Source organism: Festucalex cinctus, chromosome 11 (genome assembly GCF_051991245.1).
Source record: "Festucalex cinctus isolate MCC-2025b chromosome 11, RoL_Fcin_1.0, whole genome shotgun sequence".
Lineage (NCBI taxonomy): Eukaryota > Metazoa > Chordata > Actinopteri > Syngnathiformes > Syngnathidae > Festucalex > Festucalex cinctus.
Genome location: NC_135421.1, coordinates 15,067,430 through 15,079,931, shown reverse-complemented (window position 1 = coordinate 15,079,931; position 12,502 = coordinate 15,067,430). Strand labels below are relative to the sequence as shown.

At 41.3% G+C, this 12,502-nt stretch overlaps 2 protein-coding genes across 6 annotated transcripts in view; one reads left to right on the top strand and one right to left on the bottom strand.

The window, feature by feature from the left end:
* Positions 1–10,994, bottom strand: part of dnajc10 (DnaJ (Hsp40) homolog, subfamily C, member 10) — a 30,016-nt gene extending 19,022 nt beyond the window's left edge. The window contains exons 1-3 of one of the 4 annotated variants that reach the window (XM_077536749.1): positions 10,907–10,994; positions 8,509–8,576; positions 205–443 (exon numbers count right to left, since the gene is read on the bottom strand). In XM_077536749.1, coding sequence (XP_077392875.1) covers positions 205–417 — 213 coding nt within the window. In that variant the 5' untranslated portion in view covers positions 418–443; positions 8,509–8,576; positions 10,907–10,994. Of the gene's footprint in view, positions 1–204; positions 444–1,575; positions 1,814–1,981; positions 2,363–8,508; positions 8,577–8,805; positions 8,875–10,906 lie in introns of those variants that run through there. The other 3 variants (XM_077536748.1, XM_077536747.1, XM_077536746.1) reach the window with 3 other exon arrangements.
* On the top strand, positions 2,750–7,772 carry nup35 (nucleoporin 35). Of its 2 annotated transcripts, XM_077536750.1 has the most exons (9): positions 2,750–3,085; positions 4,591–4,743; positions 4,821–4,939; positions 5,015–5,066; positions 5,139–5,247; positions 6,086–6,155; positions 6,228–6,356; positions 7,395–7,517; positions 7,589–7,772. In XM_077536750.1, the coding sequence occupies exons 1-9, from the start codon at positions 3,073–3,075 to the stop codon at positions 7,664–7,666; spliced, it is 846 nt and encodes a 281-aa protein (XP_077392876.1). In that variant the 5' UTR covers positions 2,750–3,072; the 3' UTR covers positions 7,667–7,772. The 2 variants fall into 2 exon arrangements, with proteins under 2 accessions (XP_077392876.1, XP_077392877.1); XM_077536751.1 differs by lacking the exon at positions 6,228–6,356.
* Positions 10,995–12,502: the final 1,508 nt, after the last annotated feature.

Below are 12,502 nucleotides of genomic sequence, written 5' to 3'. Positions count from 1 at the left end.
ACACGTGCACATATTATACAAACAAAAATGAGCCGATGCTAAACGATTCAACAATCGCGATTAGCATTATCCCTGAATAAACTTGAATCACTTCCTTATTTGTACTTTTCCTCAAAATCACTCCATAGTCCAAAAAAAAAAAAATCCAATTTGATGACAATATGATTTACAGAGAGCAGTTTGGGAAAAAGTGTGTTTTCTCACCGGGTTCTTGTCCGGGTGCATGGTCAGCGCCAGTTTCTTGAAGGCTTGCCGGATCTGGCGAGTGCTGGCATCCCTGCCCACCCCCAGGAGCTCGTAGTAGTCGCGGCCCGCCGCAACGACGGAGGCCGGCGGCAGCAGGGCGGCGCCGAGAAGCAGCAGCAGCGCTAAAAGGCCGCCCACCGGACTGGGTCTCGAAGCCCACCACACCGACATTGCGCACGCTGGAGCTGGACAGTCAACTGCCACGCAAACAACAGACAACGGGAGTTCAAGTGCTGACATCCTTTTTATAAGACCACAACAGGAACAAATGCATGCACCTTCAAAAACTAACACTTTTATCATCATTATTTTGTTCAGACATTTTCCAAGAAATAAATAGAAGTATCAGTTATTTATTCTTTTTAGGGATGTCCCGATCACATTTTTTTTTTGCACCCGAATCCGAGTCACCTGATTCTGAGGATCTGCCGATACCAAGTTCCGATCCAATTCCTTGGCAAAGTATTGAGGAGGGGGAAGGAAAAAAAGGGCTTCCTTTTTATTTTTTTTTAATTTGAACAAAACCATACCAGTAATTTTGGGGGGATGCCATCAGAAGTGCACAAAATAATAAATAATTTTTTTTTTATTTTTTTTGGGCAATAGGTTTACCGCTGGATGATTTTGTTGCTTTGCAGCCCCTAAAATAATAATGCTAATAAAAAGTAAATTGCCAAAAATGGAAACCCCTATCATTTTCTCCTGGTACTGATCAGCTGAAAATGACGTGATCAGGACTCGGTTTCCGATCACGTGATCGGGACATCACTAATTCTTTTTTTTTTGTTTTTTTTTATTGCATGACTATTTTTTTTTTTACTCAATTTACAGTACTCTGTATGCAACAATGGCTGTTTTAAATGCTGTAGCCTATAAATAAAGTTGAATTTGTCGATAAATTTCATACTGCTATCATTTAAAACAATATTTACAACAAGATAATAAAAACTAAATGTCAATATTTTCTAAATTTGCTTGTAATTATTTGCACCAAATTATTAGGGCCCCCCCCCCCCATTATGAATGTACGTTTTTATTTTTTTAAGATAAAAAAAAAAAAAGCATTCTGCAAAATCGTAAAAGCATTGATGTTAGTTAGCATGGCACTACCCAAAATGTGGACACCAATATTTTCCCTTCAAGTTCAACTGCAAACAAATCGATTATCGGCCTCCTTGTCTACTATAATCGGGTAAAAAACAAACAAACAAACAAACATATGGGTCTTTTAACAAGGGAAGTAGTAAACTTTTTGGGGGAGAGGTGATCCATGAGTTTACCAGAATGTGACAGCGTGTATATTGGCATATACTTATGTTTTGAAAGTACCTATTATGTTCTGCATCGGCTTGCCAACATGTTTCGATGGCGTGAACTCTTAAAATGGCGTTTGCGTAACATGGACATCAGTTGTGTATGACAGGTAAATTGTTTCAAATAACAGGTGACAATGTGGAAAATGAACATATAAAACCTATTTCCCGACGACTTTCAGACTTAAAATAAAATAAGAAGCAACAAGTCTCTACACGTATGGCAACTTTTGAGGCACTCGCCTGAGTTTGGCACATTTGAGCAAGATTGGCGGAAACAATCTAACAAGTGTGGACATCAAGGCACCTAATTGAGCTAGCTAACTAGCTTCGCGGCTTCCTAGTCTTTTTAAGCGTCTTTTTAATTCAGAGAAGAGATGTTTTTATGCCATTTTACAGAAAACGTGGCGAAGAATGGTTACCCAAGTTGGAGCTTTATGGCTGCTGAAGAGTGCAACTTTAAAAATGTTTTAAAAAAAAAAAGTTATTCTTGAAGCTGTGAAGATCCTGTTCAGCATACGGATACGGATCTCGCCGGTATCAAGTTAGTCGCCATGAGCTTCATTTCCGTCCAATGCGTTTCAATATAAAAAGATAGTTTGCCAAGAACAGAGATATTGAGATAACCAGCAGAATAACGTATAATTGTGTTTTTTTTAATGTATTTATTCACGAAGATTTTTTTCTATTGACTACCAAATCAAAAATGTTCTCCTGTTACGTTCGTGACATTTTACTTTATTGAGTTGATTTGACAGAAGTGGAGAGACGATGTTTTTCCGGTGAGTCGTTTGAGACGTTCACTTGCATTAAAAAAAAAAAAAAAAAAACGATCTCTATTTTCGCCAAACCGGTATTACCAAATATTTTTTAATTTATTTAAAATTCATAGAAATATTTATAGATTTAAAACTAATACACTTTCGTTTCAAAACAGAGGTGTTTCAAGATGTTGAGTCGTTGTTATGGAGCCTTGGTAGATAAACAGACCGCACTGGGTGCTTGGGCGCATCTTTTCTAACTTTTTTTTTTTTTTATAAAATAAAAAGGGGGTCTTCAAAGCAACACATATCGTCCACTTGTTAAAAAAAAAGAATGTGGCCACCCCGCCAACCAACCGCCATCCGCGCACCCCAGCACATTTTGCCTGATCAGTGGAAACATCCGACTTCCCACTTTTCACGAATGCAGCTTAACTACATTACTTCCGAGTGTGTGCGAGAACACAGGCAAAGAATACAAACGGCAACGTCACGCTACGCCGAACCGCCACAACCGTTCTACTCCGATCCATTTGGACTCGTCACACATTTGGATTGAGGCCCCTTTCGTACGTTTCGGTGTCATTGATCAGACCCCCAAAAAGCTCGTCACGTCCGGCGCTTTGGCACGTTTTTTGTTTTGTTTTTTAGCGCGCCGCTAGTTGTGTTAGCTCGGCGTTAGCCCGGCGTCACTTCCCGACATTTGAAATCCGCGGCCAAAAAACAAGCAAACCAAAGTTTACAAAAGCGCGATGGACGTCCAAGGTAAGCCCACCTTCAGTAAGAATAAACCCACTGCGCATGTGCGCATTCATTCTTATCCTTATTTTTCTTACTCGTAGTTGGTTAGCTTCAAGGAGACATTATGCAGTTTTTGTCACAATTTAAGAGTTCCCAGGCGTCTTATTAACATCTTTGTGGGACGATTTCGTCAACGTATCCCAAAGGACCAAGAATTGCAGACTTAGTTTAACCCAGTGCTTCTCAATTATTTTCTGTCATGCACCCCACCCCAGTAAGAAGAAAACATCTCACCCGCCCCCCCAAGCGACTATAAATAGTATCAGTATATAAAATTGTTATAAGCACACCTCTGCATAACACTGTATCCTTAATAACGTAAAAGACAATAAATAAGAAAGAAATATGGACCAACTTACAACAAAGAATAGCTTTATTAACTAACAGAAAAGATTTAAAGTGCATCTGAAATTCAAAAATAAAATTAAATCCTTAATTAAACTATAACATTTTTTTGACTGACCATGTAAAACCATATGATACGGAAAAATAAATAAAATCAATAAATAATAATGCATTAAAACAGGAGCACAATATTTGAAAAAAACAAAAACAAAAACTTTAACCTGCAAGACGAAAATGCATAAAATGATTAGTGCTGAATTTTTATTTTTATTTATTTTTTGCTGTGTGCAAAGCGCACATGCTTAGTGCAAACAAAATGCCTCCACCACCGAGCGAATGCTCCCTGCGTACACTCTGCCAATAATGAGAGCGCAACTGCCCCCTAATTTAGTGGAGGCGCAATTGCACTTTATTCTAGGATAGTAAAAAAATAAATAAATAAGCATGTTCCCCGAGGTCAAACGCGCCCCCGGGGAGCCCGGCCCCACTATTTGAGAAGCACTGGTTTAACCGCACAGCACGTACTATCAAAGCCACAAGGTAAGCAGAGCTGCAGTGTGTTGGTGCAGGTTAGCGTTAGCAATGATTAGATTTGTGTTAGGCTATATTGTATGGCTGTGGGAGACACCGATGTGCATTAGCAAGATTAGCTTCAGAAAATATATTTAATATTCTTCTAAGCCGCTTGGCCGTTAGCATTAGCAACATTAGTATCTGATTGTTTATGTATTATTATGTTCAGCTAAATTGTTAGCGCAAATTAGTGTTGGCAGCATGTAAATAATTGACGATATTTTTAAGCTAATTTGGCCATAGTTGGCACAGATTAGCTGTAGCAATATTAGCTTTACATAATACATTTTTGGTAGTGTTTGGCTAAATGGTTTGGCGATGGTTAATTTAGCACAGATTAACGTTAGCAACTTTATTTTCTGTAATCAGATAATAATGTTCAGCTAAGTGGTTTAACCATGACGTGCGCTACGTGAATTGACGTGAAAACTATTGGCGCTCGCTCTCCCTTAGCTGGTTTGCTATTGGCCAGACACTATGTGGGCACTTACATGTGTGAGATCCGCGGACGGAAAAGCGAAAGTGAGCGGAAATTGTGTGCGTCCTCACAGTGGGATCGGAACCCATGACTCTGGGCTCGCCAACCTCCCCCAAGGCCGCCCACGGCGCTCAGTTCCTGCCGGGCTTCCTGATGGGTGACCTGCCCGTGCCCACCAGTCCCCAGCCCCGCCCCTTCAGCGTGATGGACAGCACCTTGCTCAAAGGTGCGTGGGAGAAAAAGCCTGTGAGCGTGCGTACGAGTATTGTGACGATAGTGTGTGTGTGTGTGTGTGTGGCGCAGGAGGCTCGAGCCCGCATCCGGTGGTGCCCACTCCAAAGAACAAGAGCAGTGCCCCGCCGGTGCGCAGCATCCACGACGGGCCGGTTACCGTGGCGACGCCCCTCAGCGCGCACAGACAGGTAGGCGGCCAAGCAGAATGCGGTTTCCCTCTCATCGCAGTAGTTTTGTGCTCATTCGTGCATGTGCGCCCGCAGTCTTTCCTCAGCATGCAGTCGCCGGTGTCGGCACGCCACGCGTCCACTTCAGGTACAACGTCATCGTCATCGTCATCATCATCATCATCAGGCGATGACGTCACATGAGCAATGATGTTTTCAGGTGTGCAGCAGCTCTGCCTGTCGCCCGCTCAAGTGGACCCGTTCTACAGTCAGGGTGAAGCGCTGTCCTCTGAAGACCTTCTGGACCAGACCTGGGTCACCGTCTTCGGGTCTGATAAATTGACACGATAACTTGCAAAGTTTGTTTGTTTTGACATGCATCTACTTCCACGTCATTCATCCGATTGACATCATTCCAAATGGAACACATTCCAAAGATGCACACCTTTCGGGTTATTATTTTCCATTCCAAAAATTCACACTTTTCCCAACATTTTCAACTAAAAACTCCTCAAGCATTCAGCACTGACTCACATCATTGTTGCCATTTGAAATTTAAAACATTCAATTTTCAATTTGGGAAAATTCAACATTTTCGCCACTACAATTCCCACCAAAAAATATAATTATATGCCTGTTCATTCCCAATGACACGTTCAACTAAACAGACTCACACAATTTGTCCCCATTTGAAACATTTTAATCCACCTTGCCAACGATTTACAACATGCCAATTGCCAAAAATGTCATCGTCACACACCAAAATTCCGTTTGTTTTGACATGCATCTACTTCCACCTCATTCATCCGATTTACATCATTCCAAATGGAACACATTCCAAAGATGCACACCTTTCGGGCTATTATTTTCTATTCCAAAAATTCACACTTTTCCCAACATTTTCAACCAAAAACTCCTCAAGCATTCAGCACTGACTCACAAAATAGTTGAGGGATGCGCAACTCCGGCCCTCAAGTCACACTTGATTGAAATGAGCAGCTCATCAGCAAGCTCCGCACAAGCCCAATCACCATCATCTGAATCAGGTGTGTTGGAGGAGGGAAACACTGAAAAGAGTGGCCCTCGAGGACCGGGTTTAGACACCCTCGATTTATCACTTCTGTTTGCGCGTACTCACGCGTGTGCGTTTGTGTTGTGGCGTGTCAGCTTCCCTCCAGCCTCCGCCTCCTACATCCTGCTGCAGTTTGCTCAGTATGGAAACATCCTCAAACACACGGTAAGACGCACACGCATGCACGTTGGAAGGGTCACTTGAGGTCAACAATCATGCATGCGTGTGTTTGTGTAGATGGCGTCTCCCGGCAACTGGATGCATCTCCAGTATCAGTCGAGACTTCAGGCTCGAAATGCCTTGTCCAAAAACGGCAAAGTGTTCGGCGACACCATCATGGTGGGCGTCAAACCGTGCATCGACAAGGTCAGCGCGTGCCTGCGACTGCTGAGAATCTTTTAAATAAATCGTGGCCAAGTTTGATGGTCAGAAGAGGATGTTGTAATGACGCGGTGGCACTAACGCGCATGGTCACAGACAGTTAGCCTCAAGTCGTTAGTGTCGGCTCGTTCCATCACAGGTGGACCGATTAGTCGCGCCAATATTTACCATAGTGGCATTGGCCTTTTTTCTTTTTTTCTTTTTTTTTTTTCCTGCCAATCCATAACGGATCATGTCAAAATTGGTAATTGTAGATTTTGTCATATTTTCAGTTGACTTTGGAAGAGATGCCTGGGAACTCGCTGGGAACACTTTTTGTTTTTGCTACAAGTTCAAACGAAGCAGAACAATTTTTTTTTTTTTTTTTTTTTTTTTTTACTGTAGCAAACGTTCAGGAGCTATTGAATTGTTTGTTGCTCCCTGCCCTTTTTTATTTATGTATTATTTATTTATTTAATTATTTTATTTATTTACAATTTGACAAGATCGATAAGAAAAAAAAAAAAACGATGCAAATCTGAAAATCTGTTTACTAAACATGCTTCAAAGCATTGAAACCAATCGAAATGTTTTTGTATTCAAAATGACGGAAATATTTTTCTTTTTACTGCAAACGAATATCGGCTCCCGGCCTCCTTGTCCACTAATAATTGTAATCACGTTGACCCCGGGAAAAAAAATAATAATCATTTAATCTCCATGTATGAGTTTGTTGTGATTGCCGTGGGCGTGGTCACAAGTATCGGGCCGGGCCGGTAATCGCAAATTGGGCATGCGCCATTTTGAAAAATGGGCAAGCCGATGAGAGATGGGTTTGTTTTGAAGCGTTGCAAATGTAACTTTTCCTGTTCACATCATTGAAAGTTGAACTTTGCAGGTTTTTTTTGTAAAACTGGTGAAAACCTGAACATGAAAATGAACATGATGTTATAAATTTGAAAAGCTGATTATTCAAATTTTTATGACACAATATAGTGTCTAATGTTTTGAGGTGACCTTTTGCGTGTTTGTTTTGCACACTAGAGCGTGATGGATGGCGGCGAGGTGGCCGCCTCCCCTCTGACCAGCTCCGCCCTCCCCTGCACGCCACGCTCGGCCATCAGACCACTTAGCGCCACCTACAGGGACACCACCAACGACTACCAGGTACTCTTGCAAATAACAGCACGCCGTGGTGATGCAACGCCACCGCATGATGACTGCGTGTGTGTGTGCAGGTGGTGAGCGATACACACACACCCAGGAAAGACGACGGCTTCGTCTCCAAGGCATTGGAGTACATGTTTGGATGGTGACATCATTGCTGGACACCAGCTACTGTGATTGGATGAGGAATGCGTGTCTGTGTGTGGTCTCGCTTCATATTTTGAAATGTTTGAATAAAATTTGTACATCATGTGAGATGATGGCGCAGGAGTGTTTTCTTGTGGCCAATTGAAGCTGCCGTTGACCTACTTGTGTGACAAACAGGAAGTCCCGCCCACAAATAGTCATTTTATCCAATGAGCACCATATATACCATATATACTTTTTTTGGATATAATTTTCTAATTATATTTTTTTTATATCCATTTTTTATTTTCACTTTTAGTCATTTTATTTATTTAGTCATTTATTTTGAATTTTGGCAGTTTTGTTTCTCCATATTTAACCATGTGTGCTAACTGCTAAAAGATAGTGTGTAATAATTGGACCACTAGATGACGCATTTTCGAATTACATTTTTTACATCCATTTTTATTTTCACTTTTAGTCATTTATTTATTTAGAATTTTGACAGTTTTGGTCTTCCATAATGTGAAGCCCGGCAAGCGACACCAAAAGACTGAGTGAGCAGGATTTAGCCGGAGCAGCTAACAAGAGCGGCTAATGAGTTTGTTTTTATGTTAAATACTGTACATTTTAGTTTTTGTGTTGCACATGTTTTAGAGTTAGAGTTTAACCTTTTTCTGTTTTAATTTACATGACATTTCTTGCACGTACTGCATTTTCAAGTTTTTTTTTTTAATTATTATTTCTACATATAAATGTATGTTGACATGTTTTTAACATTCCAGGTGTTGAGTATGTAATATTTTTGGGGGGATTTCGTGTTTTTTTGTGTTTTCTCTAATGATAGTGTACTTCAGATCCTCACCTGTAGATGGCGACAAGTTGCCGGCAACCTTCACAACATCCGCACACCGTCAGTTCACGTTGACTTTCCTGCAGTGAGAGGAAAAGATCAGTTGGTGGCGCTAATGCGCCAAAAAGCTCGCTTGCCTACGCCCAAGGCAGAGAAAAAGCCGAAGATGGGACAATACATTAGGTACAGCAATGTTTTGTACTGCTGGCGGTTTTTTTGTGTGTGTTTGAGCAGATGAAAACAAAACTCTAGCGTTTTGTGACAAAACAAATTGTGAACGAGGAATGCGTCAGTAGTGTGGAATCATACGTTGGCTGTGTCACCATGGCAACATCTCTGGTCACGCCAGCTGTTGTGACTTGAAAAACAACATCGGCCTTCAAACGCTCATTTGCATCAAACAGACAGGAAGTGCCTTTGGCCCACGCTCCGATTGGTTGACAGCAATTTGGCGCTTGAACCCAAACAGGAAGTGGCGACCCCTGACATCCTGTCACGCTTCCCTCCCGTGTCCTTGACCGGTTTGGTAGCCATGGAAACGTGTTGCATCCTTTACAAACGCGAGCGCGTACAAGTGCGCTTGTGTTTACTTATACGGAAGCGTGGAAAACTACCAATGTGGAGTACAAACCATTTTGACTGAGCTATGTTGTTCCAACGTACTGAAAAGTTGTTCAAATGTATTGATATAGTATTTCAAACATATTGGTACATATGTACATAGCATTTTTTTCCCATGATGGCACAGGGTATTGATATACATATGTGTCATTTTGGCATTACCCCGTGGTATTATGGGGGGGGGGGGACGAATGTATTGAAAAAGTCATTTGAACGTACTGCAAAGTTGTTTGAACATTTTGAATGCATCTTGAACATATTGGTAAAAGTAAATATAGGCTAAATGCTAAAAACATTTTTTTTTAAATTCCCATAATAACCTCAGGGCTTGCATATGCATCATTTTTGGCATTATTCAGTAGCATTATGCGGGGGGTGTTATTTTAGCATTTGGCATACGTTACATTTGCCCAATTTGTTTTAATGACTTTGCAGTACGTTCGAATGACAAAGCGCGGTCAAAAGTGTTTATCCCACATTGGCAGGTTTATACACATTATTGTTGTTGACATCTAAGTGATGCTGCTTGCTTAGCGTGGGGATGCGAGTTATGATCACGGTGATGATAGCTGCTTAGTTTAGGTGGCTAGTAATAGCATGAACATGCTAGTTGTCAGCCTGAACAAGCTAGCAATTAGTTGAAGGATGTTTTGTTGTGTTTTTAGCCTCAAGATGCACGCTAGCTTGCATCAGGATTGGGCTAGTTAGCCTGGTGATGCTAGTTTGTGATCTGAGCCAGACCAGCCAGTCAACAGCTTGAGGATGTTAGTTGAGGAAGCTAGTCATTCTTTTGCGTGCGTTAGCGCGTAAGTATTCATGCGTCCAGTATGCAAACTATGCGCTCTGGTTAGCATCAAGCTAGCAAATGTTTTGACATCTTGTTATCTGAAAGAAGCAAAAGTCATCTTGACTTTTTTCTTTTATGGTGTGCTCTGAGGGGTGTGTGTGCGTGTGCGCTTGGGGTTACAAGCACAACCAAACAGAAAGAATTTGTGCATTTGTCACAACAACATTGTGAAAACTAGACACACGGGTGGATGTGTAACTTTTTCAATGTATCTATTTATTTACAATATTTTTTTAATATAACTTTCAAATATGACTTTTAACAACATGCTATTCTTTTTTAGAAGTACAATTTGTTAAAATTGTTTTTCAAATGCACAACCTTTTCAGGAATATCTTTTTAATTTACAATTTTAGTTGAAATATGACATGGAGAGAGTGGCGATAAATGATTTATGTCGTCGTTGCGGTAGAAACTTGATTGTGAATGTTACGAGGAAGAGGACGAACTTTCGTTCCTGCGCCGAAGAGTGACATTGCTCAACGAAGAATACGTCACAGCAAATAAACAAATTTAATTAATTACGGTCAATGGCAGCCTTTCCACACCCACTTTCAGGAAAGTGGGCGTGGCTTTCCAGGCTACAAATATGCAACTTTTCGATAGCTTTAATACTGTACTGTACTTTTATTTTTCTTTTAAACTTCTTAATGTACAACTTTTTAAAATATATTTTTTTTTAAAAATGGTAAGAAACTAGAAGTCGATACACGATTTGCTTTTATGGGCCATCAGAAATGATGTCGTGGGCCTTGAGTTTGACAGTTTTGATATCGGGCCTAATTTCAACATTTTCCGTTTCTGTAAGATGCCAAAGTCGACCTTGCAAATGAATCCCCCCATGAAAAAGTGACTTTTACGCTACGCTAACTGCTAACCCAGCCGAGGGCACGCACGCTCAATTGACCCACATTCATTCGTCTCTTCCTTACTTGTCCTTACCTCTCTTACTTCATGCAAGCTACATGGGGTCTCCCAGGCGGAGGAGCGAACCCGCGACAACCAGCACTGAAGGCAAGTGACGGTTCCATTCCTCCACCTGGAGCTCATTTGTCTCTTCCTGTAGCCGAGTCCTTGATTGTGATGACATCACTTCCTGTGGAACAAGCACCATTGTGCCGGGCAGGAAGTGAATCTTCCTGCCTCTGGCCGGCACTTCTCTGCCAACGTGACCATGGGGGGACTGCTGCCGCAAACACGCGCACAAAACCATTTTGTGTTCGATTGATAGAAATGGAATCGTAAACAGCTATTTCTTATATAAATAAGTTGTTTTCGATTGCCTGCTGATGCTAGTTGTTAGCAAATGTATTGTACTGTAAGTCCAAGAAAGCCAGTTAGCTTAAGGATGTTTGTTATTAGCCTAACAGACAAGAGGAGGCTAGATGTTAGCATGCTAATTCCTGTAGCTAGCCCGCTGGGGTGACACCGGTTGGCTGTCAGCTTTAGGCTGCACGTTGGTAGCCTAAGGATGCTACTTGTTTCCGTGATGGCCGGTGCTTGTTGTTAGCAGGAGGATGCTAGTGGCTAGCCCGGTGAGGCTGGTACTTGTTGGAGGATACTAGTTGTCAGTTTGAGGATGCTGGTTAGCTTAAACAACACAGGAGGATGCGTGTCGTCATGTGAATTTACTGCCAATGAAATGGTTTTCCTCTCATTCCTTTTTATTATTATTAGAATCATGTACCCCACCTCAGCCTCAACTTGCTAACCCCCTCTAGTGACAATAATCGCTATACAAAATGTTTTTGATGTAGCGTTTTTGGGCGCTTATACGCGTTTCCTGCGTTTTATCCTTTGGCAGCATTTCCCACGCTTGCATGCATGTTTGTTCAAGTGTTTCACACGTGTTGCCCCACACAGTGAAGAAGGTGCTGATGTAGCATGACTCAAACACGTCCGCACATGGAAACGAGGTCTTTTTAGTGTAGATAGTGCGGCATATCACTTTCCTGTGTGAGGACGTGAGGGACTAAAACGCATGCTCTCGACCAACGGCAGGACATCGACAACTACAAAATTAATCCAACAACTTCAATTTGTAACAAAATAATAATAATAATAATAAAATACTGTAAAGTCAATCATGTATGTTTTGTTTTGAAGTAGAAGTGTGCTGTTTTGATTTTTAACTTTTCAACGTTTCTGAAGTCGATCCAGCAAGTGGCTTCATGCCAGACTTCAACTGGTTGTCAGACAATCACAGGACAAGAAATATTGAACTTTTTTTTTTTCCAGAAATATACTTAAAATATTTTCTGCATTTTGAAAACATACTTTTTTTTAACATGACTTTTTTTCATAAATAGTGTCACATGTTAAAGTCATTCATGATTTAGACACAAAAATGTGTCAGTGTGCAACGTTACGCTAAGCTAATCCGTTGCGGTCCCGGGCCAGAATCGCATCTTGAAACACATGCGGCGGGCAGCGCCTTGAAATACCCGCACCTCCACTTTCAAGTTATGAGCGGCCACTCGACCATTTATTTTTATTTTTTTTTGTCTTGAGATACGAGTGTACTTACAACCCGCTCGG

Bases quoted from the DNA above. Each gene is read 5' to 3' on its own strand.
- nup35 (XM_077536750.1), top strand. The intron at 4,940-5,014 runs GTAGGCGGCCAA...GTGCGCCCGCAG, and splicing joins CCCTCAGCGCGCACAGACAG to TCTTTCCTCAGCATGCAGTC. The intron at 5,248-6,085 runs GTCTGATAAATT...GTGGCGTGTCAG, and splicing joins ACCTGGGTCACCGTCTTCGG to CTTCCCTCCAGCCTCCGCCT.